Source organism: Hypomesus nipponensis, chromosome 5 (genome assembly GCF_054491055.1).
Source record: "Hypomesus nipponensis isolate SF chromosome 5, ASM5449105v1, whole genome shotgun sequence".
NCBI classification, from domain to species: Eukaryota; Metazoa; Chordata; class Actinopteri; order Osmeriformes; family Osmeridae; genus Hypomesus; species Hypomesus nipponensis.
In genome coordinates this window covers 14,451,040-14,475,248 of record NC_140365.1, presented here as the reverse complement: position 1 = coordinate 14,475,248, position 24,209 = coordinate 14,451,040, and the positions used below count along the sequence as shown (strand labels likewise).

General features: G+C 43.7%; 1 protein-coding gene across 1 annotated transcript; it reads right to left on the bottom strand.

Annotated features, from left to right (window-relative positions):
• Positions 1-383: 383 nt before the first annotated feature.
• Positions 384-23,382, bottom strand: hlcs (holocarboxylase synthetase (biotin-(proprionyl-CoA-carboxylase (ATP-hydrolysing)) ligase)). The gene is made up of 11 exons (XM_084698437.1): positions 22,979-23,382; positions 22,503-22,646; positions 21,331-21,493; positions 19,957-20,990; positions 19,617-19,796; positions 15,116-15,396; positions 4,100-4,167; positions 3,716-3,876; positions 2,267-2,381; positions 1,951-2,164; positions 384-1,659 (listed from the first exon to the last, which is right to left on the bottom strand). Exons 1-11 carry the CDS (start codon positions 23,255-23,257, stop codon positions 1,488-1,490), a joined length of 2,811 nt encoding a protein of 936 aa, XP_084554563.1. The 5' UTR covers positions 23,258-23,382; the 3' UTR covers positions 384-1,487.
• Between the last annotated feature and the right edge of the window lie 827 nt (positions 23,383-24,209).

Genomic DNA, 24,209 nt, shown 5'->3' with positions numbered 1-24,209 from the left:
CCTCATCACTCCCACGGAGAGGAGAGAATCCTCCTCCTCAACCAATAGCTCACTGTCAGTCCACTGTGCTAGTCAACAGTGTAGTTTGCTGCAGCGTGGCTGCTTATAGTTTTGGATACCGGATGGAGAGCAGAGAAGAGAAAGAGAACATTTGGGTTCTTCTACGTAAATGGAATATTCTGTGCTGGTCAACAGGAAGCAAATACTGTGGCAGTTTGTCAGGCCTGTTTGTTTGTGGTGTAAGTTTACATGTTTGGGTGCAGTACAAAATGTACAACAGTTAAACCACCTGATTCTTCATAGCCAGATCCGAAACTTTGTAAATCATAAATCCTTTGCTCTAGAACTGTGGGGTTATTCATGATGATCACACATTTTACACGTTTAAACACTTTTGTATGATTTATTAGATCTTATCGGAATGACGAGTTAATAATATTTAAAAGATCACCAAACAGCAACATCAATTGTCTTATCAAATATACAAATCACTTTTCTTTTTTCTTTTACAAATATTGACCCTCTGTTAACATTGATAATATAGTATTTAAACTACAAATAAGCCAAAAGACTCAGTACACCAAATCCACAGACTTGTTTAAAGAAAAAAACTATTGTTTCCATTTTACCCAGACCAAAAAGAAAAGTTAAGGCTTAACAAAATAATCTCACTGCATGGAATTCTATGGTAACCTTGGCTAATTTACGGTACGAAAGTGCAAAAGTCTTGGTTTGTACCAGTCGTCAGTCATCACAGAGATATACAGCCTCCAACCAGTCTTTCCAGGGTAATGTGCTTGCATTTATTCAATGCATTTGCATCAAAATGCGACATCGCGTGTCAATAGCCGTTACAATGTTTTTACGCAAATTATGTTTGGTACACTTCGAAGCAAGTTAAAGACATGTTTTAACACGTTCATAGCCCAAATGTGAATACTGTATTAGCTAGCACTTAAGGGAGAGGTCATTCCAATGTTCTGTAACTGAAGATACTTTGTATGACAGATTCTATTCTATAACAAAAGAAAACATGCAGCTCAGTCCATTTGGCATACAAACCTTAAGTGAAATGGAAAAATGATGGTCTTTAATACATTTCAAATGTTGATAACTTGCTTTAAATTCTTCAACATGGTTATATACGGTGTAATGTAGCTGTCAATTATAAATTAATATAAATGTACTCAAGTAATCCAATACTCGTATTCAAACTAAAATAAACAGGTCATATATTGTCTCACTTTAATCACAAAAAGTGAAGAAAGAAAAGGTAGATTTAAACTAAAAATACTTTCGCAAGCAGATTAGTTAACTCTTAAATAACACCAAGTCAATATTTCACTCTATTCTCGTTAATATCATGGTCGGCAGCATCTCACACTTCAGTCCAGCCCCATATCGTAGAGTCACTATAGCTGTCCTCTGCAACGCCAGTCTGAAATGCCCTGCAGCGTATTCAGGGGAGGGCTTGGTCAGAAGGCAGATTAGCGTTGCTTGGTGACCACCAGGTTCCTCAGCATGTCAAAAGAGTTGCCATCGGGCTGCACAGAGACTACACCCTGCTCCTTGGAGCGCACCTGCAGGAAGCCGTTGTCGTCCAGCCCCACCACCTCAGCCTCGGGACCGTCCTCACTCCACAGGCGCACCTGGGTCCCACTGAGGGCAGGGAGAGGCCAGGTCAGGGTACAGTACATTCTGTCTGGGAGGAAACAATGATGCCCCCCGGATATATATGACGAGTCTTGGGAACTTCTATTTGGTGATTGGCTCATAAGGTAAAACTTAGTGATTGGACAAAAAACATTGGTAACCAGTCTTATTGTTCCATGACATATTTCTCCTGTTCTACCGCTTTAACTACTATGGGATTTAATCAACCTGGCATGCAAAAGGACTATTCTGGACTATCCTATCCCATATGACAGTAGCAGTATTCCAAGGGGTTACCTGTGTATCCATCTCTTGTAATAGATAGGCAGCACCGCCTGGGGCCCTCCCTGCTGGAAGGCAGCGATGAGCCCCTCCAGGGAGGTCAGGGTGCAGCCTATGACCTGAGCAGGGCTGAGGGCCTGCAGGCTGCAGCCACGCTCATGGTTGTGCCTGCTCACCAGGTCGTTGATGCAGATGGTGGGGTTGCTGTTGCTGACATTGATGCCACATCCTATGAAGTTGAAATATGACCACTTTGTTTCCCAATACTTTTTGCTTATCCAAATTGCAAAATGTTGTGTTGTAACAACTCTCTTATTGTAGCAACTCTTACCAATGAGAAGATGGAAAGATGGTCCCATGACTGATGATGTCACCAGCACACCGCCTAGCTTCATTAGGTTACCGTAATAGATATCGTTGGGCCACTTCACCTTCAAATCGATGTCCTAAAAAATAAAATGCGCAACAGTACATTAGTCAACAAAGGCTACAATACATGAGACCGTTTTGTAGGCCAAACTGCAAGTTTCAAACATAGATAGTAAGTTTTGGTTTCAAACGTGTCTGTCAATTTAACCTGTATAACATATGGCATTCTTGTCCAAATATCAAGTTTCTATGAGGTTGAAAAGGTTATACTGTAGATCTGTCAAGCTAAGCAGTTCTGACTGACTTTGAAGGACAAGTTCTGCCTCATCTGCTGCACATAGTCTAAAACCACCACAGTATCTTCTTTATTATTATTATTTTACCCAGAACTCATGGTTCACCCATCACTCACGGCTCTGTCAGGCCAAATACTGTCCGAGGGCCAAATACTGTCCTACCTGACGTCACAATGCCGTTCCGAAGCAAGGACGCGTCCGTCGCTATGCCGACCTTAAATTCCTGAGATATCTATGCGTGCTAGCAGGAAACTGTCATGGTTGCTATACTGGTTACTAGGTAGTAAGTTTTGTATTTAGGCTTATTTAAACCAGTTTATTCTACTCTACTATTTAAAGTGTTCACTAGTTCAACATTCCCGAGACAGCAACGCGTGCAGGTAGAATACTATACGTGTTGCCTTCCCGGTCTGATAAAATTGATGCTAAATAAGTCTTTTTTTTTAAACAACTAGCTAGCTAGCACCAGCTATCAAAGGAGTGAAAACTTTAAATAGCAAAGTTGAATAAATTGCTTTTCTATTTCAGTCTAAATAAGCCAGTAATTCGAATCCATGTAACCATGGGAGTAATTTCTCCAGTTTCTCTGAATCTTTGGATAATGTTATGCACTGTTGATGATGAGATTTGCAAAGCTTTTGCAATTTGATGTTGACGAACATTGTTTTAAAAGTATTCCACAATCTTTTTGCGCACTCTTTCACAGATTGGAGAGCCTCTGCCCATCTTTACTTCTGAGAGACTGCCTCTCTAAGACATCCCTTTTATAGCTAATCATGTGATAGACCTGATATCAATTCACGTAATTAGTTGCTAGATGTTCTCAAAGGTAAATATTTTCCAAATGTCTTGCTTTTTCAGCCATTTGTTGCCCCCGTGCCAACTTTTGTGAGACCTGTAGCAGAGCTCATTTAGAGAATAAAAGTGTAACATTTCTCAGTTTAAACATATGTTATGTTAATATGTTATATTGTGAATAAACTATTGGCTCATATGATTTGAAAGTCTTTTAGTTTTCATTTTATTCCAATTTTGAAAACGTCCCAACTTTTCCGGAATTCGGGTTGTATGTGATCTGTGACTGGTTCTGGAGAGGACGGTCTGGCTGAACACACCTCATAACCAGGCAGCGTGCGAACGGCCTCCACCACCGCCAGCGAGGCCAGATGCTGTAGGAAGGGTATGCTCTGGCCCAGCCTGGAGCTCAGCGCCACCTGGACATGCAGGGTGAACATGGCACAGCCTGGCGGACTGAGCCACGCGTTCCCTCCTCGTCCTGACACAATTCCACACAGACAATAAAGACATGAACGCGACATGAGGAGAGCGAGACGACAAAAAAAGCAACTGAAGTGTGTGTTGGAAGGTTTAAAATAAGGAAATGCTTACCTCATAGTCCATGTTTTAAATGTTGGTATTATTATCCAGGAGGGATGAATATAAAAAGTTTTTACAACTTTTGTGTGTGTGTGCGCGCAGTGTGGTGGAAAATCACCGACCTCTGCCCTGGGTTTGGCGAGCAGCTACAGCGATTAACCCCATTTCCTCAGGCAAGTGGAGCGTCAACCTTCACAGCAGACAAGAAAGGAGAGGAATAAAGTCAATAAAGTGAGCTTGTAGTAGGCTTGTCAAGATAGCTAACACTGGTATCTTCTCAAAGCTTGTACTTAAAAGTCACCGGAAAATATAGGAAATTTGTATCAATAAGACTTGCCTTCCCAGTCATCTAATCATTAATTTTCCATAAGGTATCAGGGAAGGTGGAACTGAGCAGACCTATATTCTTCCTGGACTTGAGCTGAACCCATGACCTTTCACCACAAGGTTCACATCCCCCAGGTGCACCAGTCAAATAACCCCCCCTCCAAGGTAAACAAGTATCCACTTGACCCCTATGTCACTCACACACACTCTCTCTCGTCCTTACTGTTGTCACTTTCTTCCCTCCCTCGAGTGCATGCAAATGCCAATCAAGGGATTCAACGCTAATTTATCAAAACAAATTTGGCCTAGCCAAATCACAACTTTGGCAAGGCCTACCTAATATGCATGTGATTAGTCGCACAAAGACGCAGACGTTGATAACAGTGAAACAGCCTTGTTTCATCAATGATTTTCCAAAGTTTCCTCCGTTCAGTAGAGCAGCTCCGCCGCAGGCATCAGGCAGTTAATGTTTACTCTCTGGTCTGCTCTGAGCAACTAGTGTTGGGCCGGATGGGCACCTGGTATTAATCAAACTCAGAGTTAAAGATAAACTACACAGCCTGTTCAGGTGTTAACTATGCACCTTAGCTTTCACCCCAAACACCCACACACCATAATATCTCTCACACACACACCCCATGCCCCCAACACCCCACACACACATTAGCACTCAAGTCCTCAATAGAGCTGGTGTTAATGTGTTCCAATCTACAATCATTACAAATGTATGCACTGTGCAGTCTTTAAGAAATACATTTGAGGAAAGCCCAAACAGCAATGTAATGTGATGTAGCAGACACATCATCTTACCTACATTCCAGACACTAAACACTAGATTACTAAACACCATGAGAGTCACACAAAAACACATTCTGCCACAACAGGGGTGTGCTTGATCTTTATATCAGACTGATATAAAAGACATGACACACTACCAATCAGCATCTTAATGGTGAAATCTCTGAAGAAAATAAATGAACCCAGTAGGGTTTAGCCAAGTAAGTCTCCTGGCTGGTTAACAAAGATTGTGAAGCTGGCTCATTTAGATGCAAAGAGAAGGTGTCAGCGAATAAGATTAGGTGGTGGTGGGTGTTAATCCTCTAAAACTCATTGGCCAAACAGTGGTGTTTAAGAACCACAGTGTTTATCAAAGGGATAGCTGGGTCTCTGCTTCTGGAGATGGCTCTATCTAGGCCTGGACGTATTTTGTCTGGACCCTGCTAGGACTCACTTACATGAAAAACCAGAAGGTTGTTTAATCTATAAAGTTACAAGTTTACCATTGTTTTTTTTTAAATTCCCACTGGAGTTTGTGAATGGATATAGAACAATGAAACAATCATTGTAATATTACAAAATAAGTTCTCATAGTTTTTTACAACCACAAAAACTACATGAGGGAAGGATGTAGTTTAAATATATGAATTAACTGCAAGAACCTGGAAGCATATTTTTGCAGGCATTTCATATTATTATTGTTAATAGCAAATCCTGTGATTGATGCAAATTTGTCAGAGAGGCCCAGAACGTCTGAAGCCAAAAAGGAGAAAATAATTTCTTAATATAGCCAAATGTCAAATAAAAGTTGTAGAAATGTGGCCACTCAAATGATATTAATTCAATTTGACTTGGTGAAAAGGCTCAACGGCCAAAAAACTGCCATCATGACCTCAACAAGGAAAAACCAATAAAAACAAACTGGGCGGTTGCCGTTTCAAAACCTTGAGGCTTCTAAGTCCTAGACGCAGGGAAAACATGTTTTACATAATTTTAATATTAATGGAATGGCAGCCATGCATAATGTACAAAAAAAAGGAATAGGCTTGCAATATGGTTTTATGATAAATCTTTTGAAATATATTTTGACTGTGAACCAAGACCAGATGTTTAGTGTATTAATTGTGCTTACACTTTTAGTTTTCTAGATCTATAGCCCTGTCATGATATAGATCACAACACATCTCAAAATCTCTCATCTTGACAACACACACATGCACACTAACACTCAGTACAAATGCACACACAATCCAGGTGTGTGTGTGTGTGTGTGGGGGGTCATCTGGCTGCCCCGTGTTACTGTGCTCCATGGTCGTGTGAGAGCTCAGTGTGTGCAGCGTTAGCAGGAGCATGACCTCCCCATGGCTGAGGCCTGTTAGGTGGCGGCCAGGCGCAGAGCTGGGCGCTGGGGGCCTAATTGGGCTCTGCCGCGATTCGGCAGGACCACCAGAGCACCCTGCTCTCCACTTCGTGACAACATCGGGCCCCTCGCCAATCAAGAGCAGGGGGGGAGCGGTCAGGGGGCCCAGCTGGCTCTCTGGAGTCCTTCAGCCCCAGAAATGAGCTTTTAATAAGAACATCAGCGCCTAACTAGGCAAGGAAGACCGGTGCTGACCTCCTCCACAGGCCTGCCCAATGTACCCCCGTCGCAGCTAAGTGGGGGTGCGGGATACAGCTGGAGATGTGAGTGCGTGTGCGGGTGTATGAGCGCAGCCTTCAATTTGGGTGAGTATTTTTACAATGTTTACAGCTATAGAGAGAAAAAATTGGTTATGGTAGATTGTGAAGTGAGTGGATGATAAGGAAAAGATGATTTACCTGAAAGTAATGTGAGAATATTAGACCATTTACAACTTCACTACCACAAAGCTCAAGAATGCCAGACACGGATGAAAACTTGGGTACCTGAAATCACTACAACATTTACAATGATGAGGACTCAAGAAAAAACGAAATCTGCAAAAATAACACAAACTTTTTACCCCTAAACAGGGTTTCCCGCAGCACTTTACAGTTAAGGCGGCCGCCGAAGCAACACACGCCTGCCGCCTGAACTACGTTGTAAAGAAAACGTTTTTTTTAAATGGGATATCCGCCGTGTTACTCTGTCCTGTTTTCTCCCTTCCATTCCAAAACTCCAATTGCAATTATTGATGGGGACAATTACATGTTTCCTAACATTGGTGGGGACATGTCCCTACCGTCCCACCTTAAATTTATACCTATGAATAATTCTAAAGTTGACAACTTTACAAATGTACACCGTAGCAATATTATCAAATAATATGGTGTATTGAAGCAATAAGGTACGAGAGGCAGTACTGTATTGTCAATAAAGTACGTGTTCCAGGGTTTGCCCCCCCACCCCCACCACCACTACCTTAACTAAAAAAAATTCTGCGGGAAACCCTGCAAAATTAAGTAGTTTTTTTTGTATTACAGAGAATGTGAGCAAATGCTGTTTCAGAGTATTAGAGAAGACATAAGAAACACCATTTCCAGATCCCCCCTCCAGAGTGGACAGTTTCTCTGTCCACAGCGCTACTGCAGTAAGGACTCGTTCCACAATCACAGAAAAACAGAGAAAAGCTGCATTGTCCCAAAGCTGGGAACCAAAAAATGAGCCGTTTCTGATGTGAAGGGTGTTTTTACCCCCCCAAATGTCTCTTTTTCATGGCATTGTCCTCTCTGAAATCAATCCCCTCTTTCTTAGTGTGCCTGGCTTAGCATGCAAAGCAGCGTCAAATTAATTTCTTCAACGCAAATATGAGATCAGTCGCAGATCAAACAAAACATCTCACTTCTAAACATGGTAATGCTCTTATATGCTCAATGAGAGATTGTCAATAAAGAAGTAGGTGGAGGGGTGGGGGAGAAGTTGTGTGTGCATGTGTGTGCGTCTATGCCTTGCCTATGCTTGTGGGTGCACAACGAGTGTATATACACGTGTATAAGTGTGTGTGTGTGTGTGTGTGTGTGTGAGAGAGAGAGAAGCGTAAGTGTTTGTGAGTGAGTCGGATCTCCAATCCAGGCTAGCTCAGCCTGTGCAGGGCTGAAAAGCTGTGGGGGCTAATGCATTCCTCTAGAAAGCTAATCTCATTTTCAAAGCACATTCACAGAGGTCGCCGCTGGCTCAGAGAAAAGCCCAAACGCATTAGAAAGATTCTCAATAACGTCCACAAAGGAGAACAGAAAAGGCCCACAATTAGCAATTAGACAGCAACAATGTGGGGGACTTTCACCTGCAAGTGAAACAAATAGACAAGTGAAACTGCACTCTGCTCAACTCCCTCCCGGGTAGCGTACAGAAGTGTGGTTGAAGTGTGAGACGACAGCGTTAAGAGTTCAGGCTCGTCCTTGTCCAAGCAGGGTGCTCCTTCAGCTTGATTGAAATTGGTGTAAAATCCTAAAATAACGTCCAACTTAAAACAACGTCCAACTTAAGACATTATTAACTCATCGCTAAGTCTTATAGATTGGCGAGAAGAGTGGCTGGCTATAATTTAAGAATTAAGTCTCAATACGAGCACTGTGCGCTCTGAGAATTCCTGACACTGCAATAAGGCTGCAACAAGCAGGCCTACAGTAAATATGGAAATATATAAAACGCTACATTAGAAATATGAAAGAAATTGATGAATGACATAAGCAAGATGGATTGCACGCCTCCCCACAATCTATCTGGGAGGATGGCCGTGGTTCAGAGCTAGGGGCCTGCGCTCGCTCCCCCTCCCCAAGGCCAAGGCATGTAGCAGAAACCAGCTGTGTTTCTCCAGGTTGGTCTCTTTAAATGAGCAACAGTGGGCCAGATTTGGACCAACGACCGCATGCAAAGGGGACTCCCTCAACCTGCAGCAGCCACCGTGGGACAGTAAGAAAAACAAAAACAAAACTCCTGTAATGTCTCTGTGCTTGGACCTCTGAGTAAAGCCCATCATTTTACCTGGAGAACCAGAGAGACAGGCCCTGCATGAGACTCCTGTGAATGCACCATGGTGAGCTTGTTGTGTGGTGCTACAGTGGTTGTTCATGATCGACTAACAAGAAATTACAACTTCCAGAGCTGCGTCCAAGGACAAATGGAAAAGGACAAAGGACAGAGTGACCTAACTGTAGAAGAGGGGGGAAAAGACTTTGAAAGCTACCACAACGGTTAGTAAGTGACCCCACTACCATAGCCACTATCGACATCTATTTAATCTTCACAAACCGTTCCAAGTCTCATTGTTCGTTAGATAATTACAACAAGACCAGAACAAAGGCAGACAAAGTTGCATGTGTGAAGGCTGAAAGACAGAGCCATAGCTCCCAGTAGAGGAGCAAGAGGCTTTCAAGTCAAGACAAGTCTTTGTATGGGGTGGGGGGTAGAGATACCCCTTCCACCCACGGCTCAGGGGTCTTTGTTTGGGGGTAGCCGAGTCAGAGGGGTCACCCACCCAGGGCCTCAGGGTCAGAGGATAAATGGCCACCAGCCAAGTCATCTGTGGGACAAGTGGGGAGGAGTGGTAACACACACCACTGTGTGTGTGTGTCTGTGTTTCTTCCAGACCCAGACCCACATTGCCAGTCTTTCACCTTGTTCTTTGGGGGGTTGGTTAGGGTGGGGTTCGGATCAGACAAACAGCCCAAAAGGGTTCTCCGCTACACCCCCTGAGTGGTGAACCAGGGTGACAACTCTTCCTACGGCAGCTGAAGAAATTCAACCTGCCAAAGACAACGATGGTGCACTTCTACACAGCCATCATTGAGTCCATCCTCACTTCGTCTATCACCATCTGGTACGCTGCTGCCACTGCCAAGGACAAGAGCAGACTGCAGCGTATCATCCGCACTGCTGAGAAGGTGATCGGCTGCAATCTGCCTTCCCTCGAGGATCTGCACACCTCGAGGTCCCTGAGGCGAGTGAGGAAGATTGTGGCCGACCCCTCCCACCCTGGACACTCCCTGTTCCAGCTACTCCCCTCCGGCAGAAGGCTGCGGTCCATCAAGACCAAAACCTCACGCCACAAGAACAGTTTCTTCCCATCCGCTGTTGGCCACTTTAACAAGGCCAAGGACTCACACTGACTTTAAATCACAATCTGCACAATGACAACCTGCACATTGCAATTTGCACTATTATATCGTTCTCTTGCACTATGTGTTTTTTTAGGTTACATTGTAAATTATGACTACTCATATTTTATTTTTTATTTTATTTCCCATAGTATTAGCTAGACCCCCCTTAGTATTAGCTAGACTTTGCTCCTTTTGTATAGTTAGTCCACATATTTAAGTTTCAATATTCCTATATGTTTAATGTATGCACCTCCCTGCCAAAGTAAATTCCTTGTTTGTGCAAACATTCATGGCGAATAAAATCCCTTCTGATTCTTCTGATTCTGATTTTTTGACAGGTCAGATGAAGATGTTTCCCAGCACCATGCTGCCTGTCACAACCAACAGTTGTCACTTGTCTGCTCCAATAATAGCAAACCAATGGTGACCACAAAAGATATCTGCTGCCATGGAAACTATGAGTAATAACACTTTAATTATAATTGAAGAATCAAATCATATCATCACTATAACCAGTTATAGTACGAGTGGCAGCCGATTGGAGGGACATTTTACCGGAAGCCATTTAACCTGCAATAACATTTCCCCCAAAATCTCTCACTCTTTCAATCAAGTTCACAAGATCAAAATATCGCAAATTCAAAGATTATGTCTGCCGTCAATGCTCATTTCCAAAACTGGATTTTCTGTTATTTGAATAAGTGTGTTTGCATTGATCATCTGCTGGCATCAAAGTGATGATCAATAGGAGAGGAAAAACTAATCTGTAAATGTGATTAATTGAGATAATCCTGTTTCCAGAAGAGCGGTGAAAATTATCATTTCCAAATAGCACCCTTGGAGGTGATCAATGAGAGGTGGCGTCCATTACTGAGGGCAGTCGAGGCCAGGGCGCCTTTCTTTTTCCCTGAGTCTGCGGTACAGGCCTGGTTAGACTGCTCCGATAATGGCCTGTTAGAGCGATTGGAGAAGAGATACCGGTCATCAGAATGCTGAGAAGTCGGAGCTGATGTCTCTCTTTAACTGGCGAGCCTGAAAGCGACGTCTCTGTTTGAAAGGCCTCCTCAATGCAAGCTTCATCGTTTTGTTCTTTCCCCACAGCACTTGGTTCTCATAAGCAAATAACCAGTTTTGTACATAAAGGGATCTGAATCAAATGTATTTCATCTCGCTCCAACAAAATCCTTACTAGATCATGAAAGCTTGTTGTTTTACATACTAATTCATTTGACAAACTATAGCGTGCCAGAACAGTTGGAGAGTGTGTGGGAGTCTGTCCTGCACCACTTGACTATTTCCCACTAGTTTGTGCACATAGGACCCTCTCTCCTCTCAGTGTGAACCAGCACTCCAGCTCCTTAGCATGCCCTTCACTAGAGATATGTAAACTTGAACTCCCTGCAAGCCAGGCTTGCAAGCCAGATGTTGCCCCGAATATCAAATGAGGACTTTAAGCATCTGCCTACAATTTGACATAATTGCAGGTAGAGCATGCAAGGTCAATTGGACCAATTTGATTTTTATGTACAAACCTGCAGCAGCAGTTTCGGGGGCTGTCTGTTTTCTCCCTCCCTTACTGCAGTTCCCTTTTCACCGTACAAGGCTTCGTATTTTTCACAGGAAACAGGACCCTAATTCCATACAGTGTCAGTTTGGATTTTGGATTCCCTATCAAAACAAACACTGATTGCCAGGGCTTTAGCCCCGTCAACTGGTGCAGCCTAGACCAGAAGAGCCTCTTGTTCTGGTTGTTGGTCTTATTCACACTTCCATTGGAGGAAGGTGTTATGCTCCCATTAGCTGAAAGTGGGTCTTGTTTATGTCCCCACCTCAGAAATGACTCACAGACTTTCACAGCACAAAACTAAAATAAGAGTCAATATGCTCGGTAATGCTGAAGTTGTAGAATTATAAAATTTAAGAGCAACTTTGTGGGCAGAGTAGAGAATGGTAGAGAATTTGAGTAAAATGAATTTCAACAACTACCATAACATTTCACATGGCATTTGGAGGCCTAAAAACAGTAAAAATTAAAAACAGTAAAAATCCCAATTAGCATTTTATATCCACCATAGTTGGTATTCACCTGAATGCAACCTGTTTTTAGTGGAGAGGAAACATGGGCCATTTTTCTGTACGTATCTAATTCCTCGGCGGGAAAAGAGGGGTGTAAGAGAACAGCAGGAGAGAAAGCAAAATGTGTAGCGAGGAAAGTGTGGGGGCTCTAGGCGCTGGGATCAGTTTCACCAGAGCAGGAAAAGCATCATTATAGGTGCTCTGGGCTCGGTGGAACCGCGTTCAAGAACACCGTGGGGTCTCTCATCCTGCCTTGTTCACAAATAAACACTTCCACACCGTTAACAACCGAGTCTCAATTGTAGTTAACAAAACAGGCTATTTAAACTGTCTGTCGGATGCAAACATGCCCGTCATGTAACCTTGAGGAGGGAGGCTGTCTGGATGTGTTGCTACTGAAAGGCCTTGATGGCATACTACTCAACGACGTGAAACAGAATTAAGAAATACTTAAACTTAAGACTTTGATCAAATACTACCCATCTATTATAGAAATTCAGTTTTTGTACAATTAAATGTGGGTACTGCCCACGCTAGCGGAGAACATGCTATCGGCCAGCGGTTACACCAGTGTGTGGAGCAGACCAGGCGACCTCGGCAGAAGGGGCATTGAGATTCAAGCTTGGTTGTGACCTTGTGAGAACACTATCCTCTGTCTTGAGGCCAGCCTATTATTAGCTTCTTCTGGCCAAACAAAGGACTAATACTCTGGACAAACAGACTGCCTCCATAACCACAGCTCCACCCTCGCCCAGCCCCAATGAGCTTAGCCCCAGAAGCTGGTTGTCAATATAGCCCAGTCTCTATCAGACCTCTAAAGCAATGATCTCGGCACTTTAGCCCCCCTAAACCAAGCCCCCTTTTATTAATCTCAACCTCAATGGTCTGCAATTCATCCCCCTTCCCCCCATAAAGGAAATCATCTGAAAGGGGGACTTTTAATAAGAGATTAATCTGTAATTAAAACTGCGTTTAGGAGAATGAAAAAATAAAGGTTTCATTATTCTTGTAATTATGATAATTTAGAGTGTTTTCAGTACAGGTATTTACGGTGGTATTGTGACACACAAGGTAAAAATGTATTACCTTATTATTAATATTATTTATGGCATCATGTTGTTGAATTCCTTAAATGTTTTGAGTGAATTCTATGAATCCTTACTTTGACTTGTAGATTATTTAATTAGATGTGTATTTGCTGTGTAAGTAATTAAGGACAATTAATTACTCAATTACTATTACTATTAAATTGTAATTGACTTATCTTAGAACATTGTCAGTACATTTCAAGCTTGAAGCAAGAAACCTAATATTATAATTTGTATTCCAGCAGTTATAACAATGCAAATGTAATAAGCATTTAAGTAAGAATGTGTTTTTAATTGATATTTTAAGACAGTCCAATTATACCCATGAATTATTCAGATTATTTTCACTTTCCTCGACTAAAGATTTGACAATGGACAAATTTGCACTTACTGTACATGTACTGGGCTTTGGGTCCATTCCTCTCTTGCTACACTGAAAACAGTTACGTTCAAATTGAATAAACACAGGGTATTAAAAGAAATGCTTATTAAGTCCAGATACCTGGAGAATCTCCAAAGAAAACTGAAAAGCTACACTTGAGTAGCTGTTACAAAAGCACAAGCCATGCAGACCCATTCAGAAAATGTATTTTTTTAAATACATTTTTACGATACCCTGTTTTCGCTATCATCAGCAAAACCTAATGCCAAAATTAATACACTTCAAGACCAGATAAGGTGTCACACAGTATTGGGATGCTTTATATTGCCTGTGCTGACTATGGAGAAGAGCAAAGTGTGTAGAGGTTGACCCTTAAAATCCATCTAGAATTTATTATCTAAACAGCTTGTGAACACAGACAATACCCCACTCGCTTGAGGTGAAGTTTTTCTTTAAGAATAATACTACTTAATCAAGACTGTAACAGCGGGACATCTGGAAATTAAAAACTGCTCAAATCAAGGGGAGGAGGACCAAATAAGACCGGCAGAGGAGGGGTGCCCTGTTCCCCCCACACTTTGGTTACCTTACAACCTTAATGACAACATTGTCAGTTCCAATCACCTCAACGCAGGTCCAGAATCCATTTTTCAAACTTTATGACAGGTCTAATAGCTTCCACCTGTTCCCGGCATCCCGCCTGTTGACTGGCAAGTTCCCAGTGAGATGTAGGGCTGGAGACAAAGAGCTCTATTAGGTGCAGCCTGCCTCTGCTGCAGTGAGCTCACTCAGCCATTAAATTAGTTCCAGCCCAGAGGACTGTAGACCACCCTAACCCCCCATAACATCATGGACAACCACTCAGTCAAATTCTCTCTCTCTCTTAAATATATATATTTTTTTAATCTTCCACTCTAGCTTTTACAACGCTTTACCGCTCTCTTGATCTCCCATCGTTGTGCTCTCACTACCAGGGTGTCTGACAACTTTGCTTCCGTAAGAACTTTCGTAAACTCTGCCATCGCCTTGTGGTGAACTACGAGTGTATCGCAGTGCATGTGTCATCAAGTGTCAGTTTCCCTTCACTGATACTCTTACACTCCTCTTATCCTGCTCTATATCCCAGCCCACTGTATGATATTTAAATAATAGCTAATCTGAATCACAATCCTATCCCAGATCCTCTGCATTTTGCAAAGCAGATGCAAAATTACAAAACCCTATCCACCTGGTAAGGTAGACAAAACTAAGTGGACCTGTAATCTTTGAGGGTGGAAAGGTCAAATACTGTTTTCAATTAAAGTCTAACCCACAAACAAAAATCCAACACATGGAAATAAAACCTCTGAACAAAAGTATCCCACTTCATCCCATTTACACTAACAATGGAAACCCCATGCTTAAGGGGCTGGTGTAGCAGTGTGTGTTACCCTTCCAGCAGGTCCATGGTAGTGGGGGTGACCTCGGCGTACAGCAGGGTGCGTCCAAGCTTGGTGGTCCCCAGGTGCTGGATGTAGGTCTGCAGGCTGAACTGCTCTGGGTTCAGCTCTCGAGGGGAGTCCGTGACCAGGGCCAGGGTCCCCTCAGGGACCTGGCTCCTACACTGAATCTCTGAGCTGGACACCACTTTTAGGGAGGCCTTGGAAGACTTCAACGTCCCCTCCTTGTCCACCTGGGTGTGGAGCCACTTCAGGAAACCGGCCCTGCGTTCCTGAGGGAAGGAGGGGTAGATGAGGGGGATGACATTATAGTTGACTGACAGAAAGTTGGAGTCCAGACAAGCTAGCAACGTAAGCAAGCAATATTTCAGCTAGAAATACGGTGTCTAGTCACTGTGGTCAGGTGGTCGCTGGTTAAAAGGACTGCTATTGAACAGACGACCCCCCTGACATCAAACGGAACAATGCGACTAACAGCAACTAACATTTACAGTACAGGGTTAAAGTACAGATCCCTGCCTTAAATTAGATAATCAACGACTACGGCTAATCAATGACACGGTTTAATTACTCGCCGTTCTTGCGGGTGGTGGGGCTGAGAGAACCACTCTGTTCCAGTCACTTCTCATTAATCACCAGGCTACAATACACACACACATATATGACTCATGCTATAACACATTGCCGCCCTGTGTTTCCAGTTGATGACTAACATTGAACAGGTTGCTCAACATGTCAGCATGAGCCCCTTCTCTCAAGTGAGGCACAGCTTGGATATGTTCCTGGGCTAATGCGATACGGTATGAAAGTTGTACTTCGACAGGAAGAGGATGAATTATTTGCAGACTAGGCTTTGCAGGCTAGTCTAGGCTAGCTTCCCTCCAGGGAATTAAAAAAATGTCTCATCTGTTGCGTTGAAAATGTTACAAGAAAAAAGTATTTTAAAAAGGATAGGCTGTTACATTAGTTCAAATCCCAATATCAACTACGACTACATATTTTCCTGATTGGAATTATTTCCTACAATTTAGTGAATTGTGTAGGGAGTAGGAGAGTAGTTAAATGTAAAAAAAAAAAAAAAAAAGTGGTCAAAGTGGGTTTTAGAGTACCTTTTATTTGGGCCTCTACCATAACCATGTATGAACAAAATGAAAATGTACTATTGGCTCAGCTTTCCCCAAAGACACATATGGTATAAACAAACTGAGCTTATCAAGCACTTTGTTTAACCTTAACACATGGCTCGCAGGAACCTCGGAGAGCAAATAAGGTCATTAGACAGTGACTACTCCATGATTAAGGCCTGTGTGTATCTGCAGACCCAGAGACAAAGCCTGCCTGGCCCCCCTCTACTGAAGGAGCACCACTTCCATGTAACGAGCAGGACATTGCAATGTGCCGGGAGAGTGGATGGGCCACTTCATTTAATGGCACAGAGGTAGAGAGGAACAAGTGTCACCGACATTCTTTGAAGGGAACACCTAAAATGAGTGAATAGATGAAGGGAAAGGGGTAGAGAAAAATGGCCCTTGACTATGAGGGGTGATGCATTAAGCAGGGGGAAAAAATCTAATTTGGGATGGGTTGACCCCATGAGATTTCAATTTTAAAGAAGAGGAAAACAAATCTGACATGGAGATATGTGAATTCTAGTCCTTTTATTCCCCTATCAAGTCTCAATAAGAAAGAAAGGGTGGGAGAATTTTTTTTCTCAAGACACCATCTGTCACCCAAAACCATGTGATTAGCACCCCCTCTGAGAAACGACAGCACAAAACAGGGAGAAAGGCCTTATTAGCTAGCTCAGATCCATATTTAGTGAAATACGGTGATGGTTAATCAATTAGAGACACTAATCTGCATGCCTCAATTATCTGCTTTGTGCCAATCACAAAAGAGAGAGGCCAGTCCCTGGAGACCCATTAGCCCTGAGTTAACAAGACTGACATCCACTGTCAGGAAGGATAGCTGAGGGCGCTTCTCACTCCAGGAAATTTTTCCTACTTTCCTAATCTTATTAAACCGTTATACTAAATTAAACTGTAGTGAGGAGTGAAGAGTAATATGGTAACAAGGAGGGGGTGGTTTCGAGCAGAAACAGCATGTTTTCAGGATAGCTGTTGGGAGGGAAGGATAAGCAACAATCACAACCTCGATGAAGCGGTCAACAAGAAGTTGCTGAAATCCAACCCGTCACTTGACTAAGATGGAGAAGGGGAACCTGACAGACGTGCACACACACACAGACCTGAGCAGGCACACACACACAGGCCCAAGTATACACGCACACACACACAGACCTGAGCATGCACATACGCACAGACCCAAGTATACACGCACACACACACACACACACACAGACCTGAGCAGGCACACACACACAGACCCAAGTATACACGCACACACACACAGACCTGAGCATGCACATACGCACGCACACACACACGGGCACGCAAACACACGCACACACACACTACTTGAAATTCCCTAGCTGATTTAAGCTCCACAGTCCCTCCACACTCTTGTGCCGAGGCAAGGTGCACAAACTTCCCCGTATCCACCCCCCCCTCCATCTCCTCCCACACACTGCACCTACCATTTCTAGAACAATCTGGAAGCAATCCCACCTACTCCCCTGCTTTCATCCTCCTGGTGTTTGTTGTAACAAAGTGGCTGGGGCAGGGGGGTCAAAAAGGTCATACTCCAGTCCAAACAAAGAAAACAGTCATAGTAATATTACAGTTTGGTTTAATTTATTTATTTTATAACTGAATCAGACAGAGGCTCATTCCCACAAGTGAAAGGAGATATAAGTAACTGAACTTGTCAGAATCATTTAGGGGACACAACACCAAATGACATATGATGACTGGCGGATGATGCAAGTCTAAGGATCTTTGGTTCAGAAATTTTGGATCAAACTGAAAGCAACCTCGCAGGTTACAACTGAAACAAGGTTTTACTTGGCCTACGTTGATAACATTCAAATTGAAAATGAATCACTTAGCCTTATGTCGTAATATGATACTTAGAATGGATCAATTACTAAACAGAGCAAGGACAGATTGTCTTCTGATATGAAAAGGAGCGAGCGTTGTCCCTAAGTGACATGGTAGATATTTACTGCACTCTAGTGGTAGACCTATGTACTTGACGGCATTACATTCAAACGCAATTTCAAACCCGGTCAAATTTCCAACATCCATACCGGCAGCCCAGATAATGGCAATACATAGACAGTAAGATAAAAATCCTTAGGTACATTCTATACTGATAGCTAGAGACAATACCAATGTATCTCACTATCAATTCTCTACTGTTGAAAATTCAATAGATGCTTTTCACTTTGAGATTTGACTACATTACCCACAAATACTAGCTAAAGCTGAAGCATTCCAGAAAAATTCGGCAGGCTGCAGCCGGCTGCCTTGAAGCTGAGAATGCCATCGGCTGCTTCAAGTCAGCTGGGCTGCAGGCGGCTGCATGCGCTGCATGAAGTTGAACGCACCTATTCTCACTGTGGTCCTAAGGCGTGTCACTTCCTCTCCTCGGAGGCCAATTCAGACAAAGAGGATTGGATCCTTGTGGGGCCTTTGAAGATCTCTCTGAAGTGGGTGAGTAAACTGTCAGTGATCCAGCTCAAACATTGATTAACTCCCAGCGCAAATTCCCCACATACCGCAACACTGGTGGGGCTATTAGAATATCAATTAGATATTCAGGGGGGATATTTAATCAGGGCGCCCTCATCATCGTGCGCACACCCACATAATGAGGAATAAGTCAGCCTGTCAGGCTACACACGCGGGTCCATATAACGTCTTCCACATGTTCTTGTCCTCACATCCACACAAGCCCACAGATAAACTCACAGAGCGTCAGTATATCTGGGGGAAGATTTCAATGCTGCCACTTTGGAAAGTTGATTCAATATATGCTGACTAGTCCGTTCATGCTAATGCCAGTCATGCCAAGTGTGGCCATACACACATAAGCCAAGCCTCCCATTGGTGATTTGTGTGAATACACATGCACACAAACCACATACGCAGGTGATCATGCACGCACACACACCATAATTGGCTGGGTAAATGTTTAATGAGGCAGCCCATGAACAGGGCCGTCCAAGAGAAGGGAGGTGGGCATGTGGAAACCATTCTGATTTCTAATACATGCAAATGTAAGTCCAATATATGCAACAAAGCTATGGCCCAGTTTATACGTCCAGACAGCCAGTCAAAACACGTAACGGCAGTTTTCCACCTAAACCATAACACTGGAGTTAAAGCATGCCTTTAATCAGCCTTCATCTGGATAGGTCCACCTGAGACACACTGATAAGCTAGCATGGGTTAAGCCAGATGTGAAGGTTGTGTCTTTACCAATATATAGAAGGATAAGGTTTCCATAATGGATTCAATTGTTCGGTAAAGTTCCTAATCAGTGTGGATTCTGGCTAAAAGTGTGTGGTAGATGTGATGAGAGAGTGTACCTCAGAGGTGGACAGGATGTAGACGGGGCTGGGGGGTGGGATGGGGGTCAGCTCACAGCTCAAGCCCAGCGAGGTGAGGATCTCTGTCAGGACTTCGTATCGCCGCGCATTGCTCATCTTCAGCTCGTTAAATCCTTGTGATGTCACTTCCTGCGAGTCGGGGGCCGTCTCCAGATGGACCTGTAATTGCCAAAATGGGGAGTTCAAATGGGGTGAGTTTCTCTGCTGCACACTATAGTGAAAAAAGCAAACTCTAACATAGGCCGGTCAACGCTAACAACATGAAGACATTAACAACCCCAAAAACCGACAGTTGTTTTTCAAGTGGAAAACCATTTACCTGGCAGAGGACAGCCTCTCCTCCATCCCCTTCATGAGTCATCCTCACAATGACCATGTCCTTGTCCCCACCGTGTCCTGTCAGCTCCCCCCACAGCTCCACCTCCCCGCCACCCTGGGGATCCCGAACAAACGCACTCCCGCTAACCAGCGTGCTGAGCTCCAGCTCCGAGGTGTCTTCCCTCGTGAAGCTGAGCCGGCATATCTGCCCTCTCCTGTCCGCCCTGGACACCAGCACCAGCCCAGCCGGGCACAAGGAGGAGGAGAGGCCCAGGACCCGGCCCCCCTGCCCCAGGTAGGACAAGAAGCGGGCCTGGAGCTGGGGAGTCAGCGGCTCTTCCTCAGCTAGGACGAGCAGGGTGGTGCTCTCCAGCCAGGGCTCGCTCAGGGCCTGCTGGGGCCGGAGGGGATAAACTACGTAGTTGTCCGTGTCAATGCACTCTGCTAACAGAGAGCAGACCTTCCCAAAGCGTGCCTCGCAACCGCCAGTGTAGACTAGGACGTTGGGAGGCTTGCCGCTAGCGTTGGTTCTCTTCGACTGACTTGTCTTGGTTTCATCCTCCAGCTTGTCCAGGGTCTCATCCCCACTGTCCAGATCGCTGGCGTAGTCGTCGGGCAGGTCAGGGATGTTCTCAGCCGAGGCATACTTGACTGACTGGATGGTGCTGTTCTCCAGCTCCAGGCACTCGTGGCAACTGGACAAGTGGAGGTTGTGGCCGTGGGTCTCCATGTGGTGGTTGTTTCCCAGGGAGTGGTTGTCCTCGCGGCCACTGTCAGAGCCCAGGTCCTGGGTTCCTCTCAGGGGCTCAGAGCCTCGTCTTTCACTCAAGCACCTCCGGATCTCCGGGGGTAGGAGCAGGCTCCCTTTCCTTTGTGTTTGCTGGGTGTCTTCTTTCTCTTTGTCGCAGCCGCAGGGTGAGGGTTGAGAGAGGATGATTTCAGTCTGGGAGTGGTTTAGGGATATGCAATGCTTCTCACTTGCTGGTTGTTGCTTTTCTAGCAGTTCTTTGAGTGCGGATTCTCGGAGAAGGACAGCTGAAAAAATATGACATGGGAATTGTTGAGCCAGGTATTGCAAAATATCACCCAAATCCACTCACACACACACATCTTCATGCAATTTGTGATTTCACAACAAATTGGAATAACTGAAATACATTTTGAAACAAAGTGTTTCATCTTTACAGTAGCCATCTACTGGTGACTGACCATTTATCGAAACCTTAGCATTAATACACCACTTCGCAAACACTTATGTCACAAGACATGTCTGTGAATCCTTCCTCAAGTGAAAAATTGAATTACATCTCTAACTGGATTGGACATTATATATCACACTGAGCACACAGACAGGTGGTTTCCATAGTCAACTCACAAACTATTTTAGAAGGCACAAGTCCATTGTCCAGCTGAAGACGGTCTTCCATAAAGGCCACCCCCAAGCGGCTGAAGTTGTCAACGCTGGCCTGAGCCACCGCCCTGAATGGCTGGCCAGGACTACAGGCCAGAGGGAGACAGTAGTCGGACCACTTTAATACCTGAACACCAGGACAATGAATGGAGACACAGGTTAGCTTTAGTTTCTGATGGCCAGCACAACAGAAGAAACTGCGAGCAGACTGATATTGGCCTCAAGTATGACCAGATACTTGTTCAGTAAAACCAGTTGGTGCACTAAACACCTTGAAGGAAGACTACACACTAACACACACACACACAATCTATAAACATATATTGTTTGTAATATATTGCATCAATGTATTAGCCATGTACACTTAGCCTGGTATAATCCATACCAGTGATCCATTTACATTCTTAAAAAGGCTGTATGTTGACAAATGGCATTGACTGTGTTGAGAAAACTCCTTCACAATAGCTAAAAGAAGGATGGTGTTTCAGTACTTCCTGTCCAACTAAAATGTTTGGCCCTTGACAATCTTAACATGGTATCTGAGGAGTCAGTCAAAGTCAACAGTCTGCAATATTCTATACTTCCTTTTGTAAAGTATGACTTCCAAAAAATGCTTTCTCTTTCTTTGAGCCTTCTAATGGAGCGCAGGCTCACTGAGCCCGGAGTGGTTTCTCTGTCTGGGATCGTCACACCCAGACAGTGAAAACAACAGAGCGGAGGTAACACTTGGAAACAGACACTCGACTCAGGTTCCCAAACTGTGTCCACTCATCTTTTGAAAGCTTCCTCCCTCCATAGACAACCTTGGTTTCTCTCTCAAACACAATTTTCCATTTTAAGGCCAATCCCACACCTTTAGCCTTTTAATAAAAATCAATTATCCAATCTGCACTGTAATAGTTTATATGACTGTCCTTTAAGGCTCTTTTCTCCATTTGGTTTGGTCCACATTTGTGAAAAGGTTTTGTTGTTAAGGGTGCTATGTGAACCTGGGGGGGGGGGGGGGATATTTTTGCAACTCCTTTCTTCTCCTGACATTTAAATTGAGCATGGTAAGGTGATCGGTTGCATGCTTGAATTTTACACTAAAGCAGATAGAGGTTGTAGGGTAGCTATTTATCTGTTGTGATGCATACTTTCTTTTTCAGCTTGAGAGGAGACTGCCTGCTCACTCTCTGTCCAGAGGTAGCCTCTATGATGAAAGAAATGTTCTCTATCCGCGGCACACAAACCAGAGAGGACCCCAACAACACAGTCCATTTGGTGAGGTCATCGCATGCCTAGGAACAATACAAACAACATACACACTGATGTCCGCATACAGATGGAAGTTAATATTAGACAGTTAGTGATCATTAGTCAACAAAGCGTCTACGAAACCGCGTAGCCGACATTAAGGGGCTGTTACATTACTCCAAGGTGGACAGTGGACAATAAGCTGTAAGACTGTAAATAGCTATGTTACTTAGCAACCTTTTCATCTTGGCATACGCTACAGTACGGCCGGTACAGTAGGCTAATTAGCCAGCATTGTGGGCTTGCCCATTCACAAGGCCTAACAGACCCTGGCTACTATAGCTATACTATATAATACATGATAAAAGCTTGTCACCTGAGGCTCGGTTATGTAAATAGCCTTGTCACCCAACTTCAGAAAAACTGTCTCTTCGGGCAGAGGTGGATTTAGTTGCTTATTGAAACTATGTTGGAGGATAGGTTGTCCTTTCAGATCAGACGACTTTCCTGGTGGATTCAAGGCACAGAATGTGAAACTGTTGCTAATGCTAGTGCTTTTGCTTCCGCACAATCTGCGCAAGGTGTTACGAATAACCCCCGTATAGCACTTCTGAAAGCGCACCCAGAGGTAGACGTAGCACAACGTTATTAGCATTTTCTTTACATTTGGAAAGCCGTTTCCGAGCCCATTTGGCCTCTTTAGTGCATAAACATCCACAGCCGACCAGCCGCTTCCTTGTTGTTGACAGAACTCCTCCCACTCCTCAGGCTGACAAACACGCATGCTCGGTCAGGTAAAACCTGACGCCACACGAGGGCGACCAACATCTTTATAAAAAATATTTCGTTTACTTTGGCTATGGATCTTTTACCACGGATCTAAAAAAATATGTGCATAAAACCGAATTCCGTGTGATGTATAACATTTAGAGTAAGTGAATAGCATCTGTCAATGTGATTATACTGTTCTTTAACATATTTGAAGCTGATAGTTTAGATATGCATAATAGCAAAGAGTAAGAAGGTTATTTAACACATTCATATTTTAGGTCAAAAAGTTTCGTTTCCTTGAGGTGATCAGTCAGTTGACAGCTGAAAAAAAGCTCATTGACTTCCCAACTGTTGTTTGTTCAAGTGAACGGTTCAAATGGCCTTGATAAGCAGCATACCTCGCGTTCTCCTCCTCAGTCTGAAAGTTTGTAGGCAGAGGGTCATTTGAGGACAGAATAAGATGCTCCCCCTCGTTCAGGACAATCACTATCCACTGCTAACAATGAAGGCGCAAGCAGGAAGACTTCAATGCTGTGTGCAGCCTGAAGGACCACTTAGGTGAGAAGTAGTTCTTGCAATTCTGGCTTGGGAACATATATTTTTCATTTTAGTTAATTTGGTCACATGGTTGTATTATAGTTGCTCCTCGGTTTGGAGACCATGGACAACTTTCAGAGAAACTGGATCGCCCCAGGGAAAAGTAAGCATTTTTTCTATGAGCTACTTGCTCTAAAATGTAATAATTTTACAGTAAATCAGTTAACCGACCCTAATCTTTTTTTAAATTTTAAGTTTAACTCAGTGACAATGGTGACAAAAACTATACCCAAGGTTGC

Coding starts and splice junctions, on each gene's coding strand:
- hlcs (XM_084698437.1), bottom strand. CDS start 23,257: ATGCTAATAACGTTGTGCTACGTCTACCTCTGGGTGCGCTTTCAGAAG. Junction 4,168..15,115: donor ACCATGGACCTGCTGGAAGG/GTAACACACACT, acceptor TCTGCTGTGAAG/GTTGACGCTCCACTTGCCTG. Junction 1,660..1,950: donor TACAAGAGATGGATACACAG/GTAACCCCTTGG, acceptor CCCTGCCCTCAG/TGGGACCCAGGTGCGCCTGT.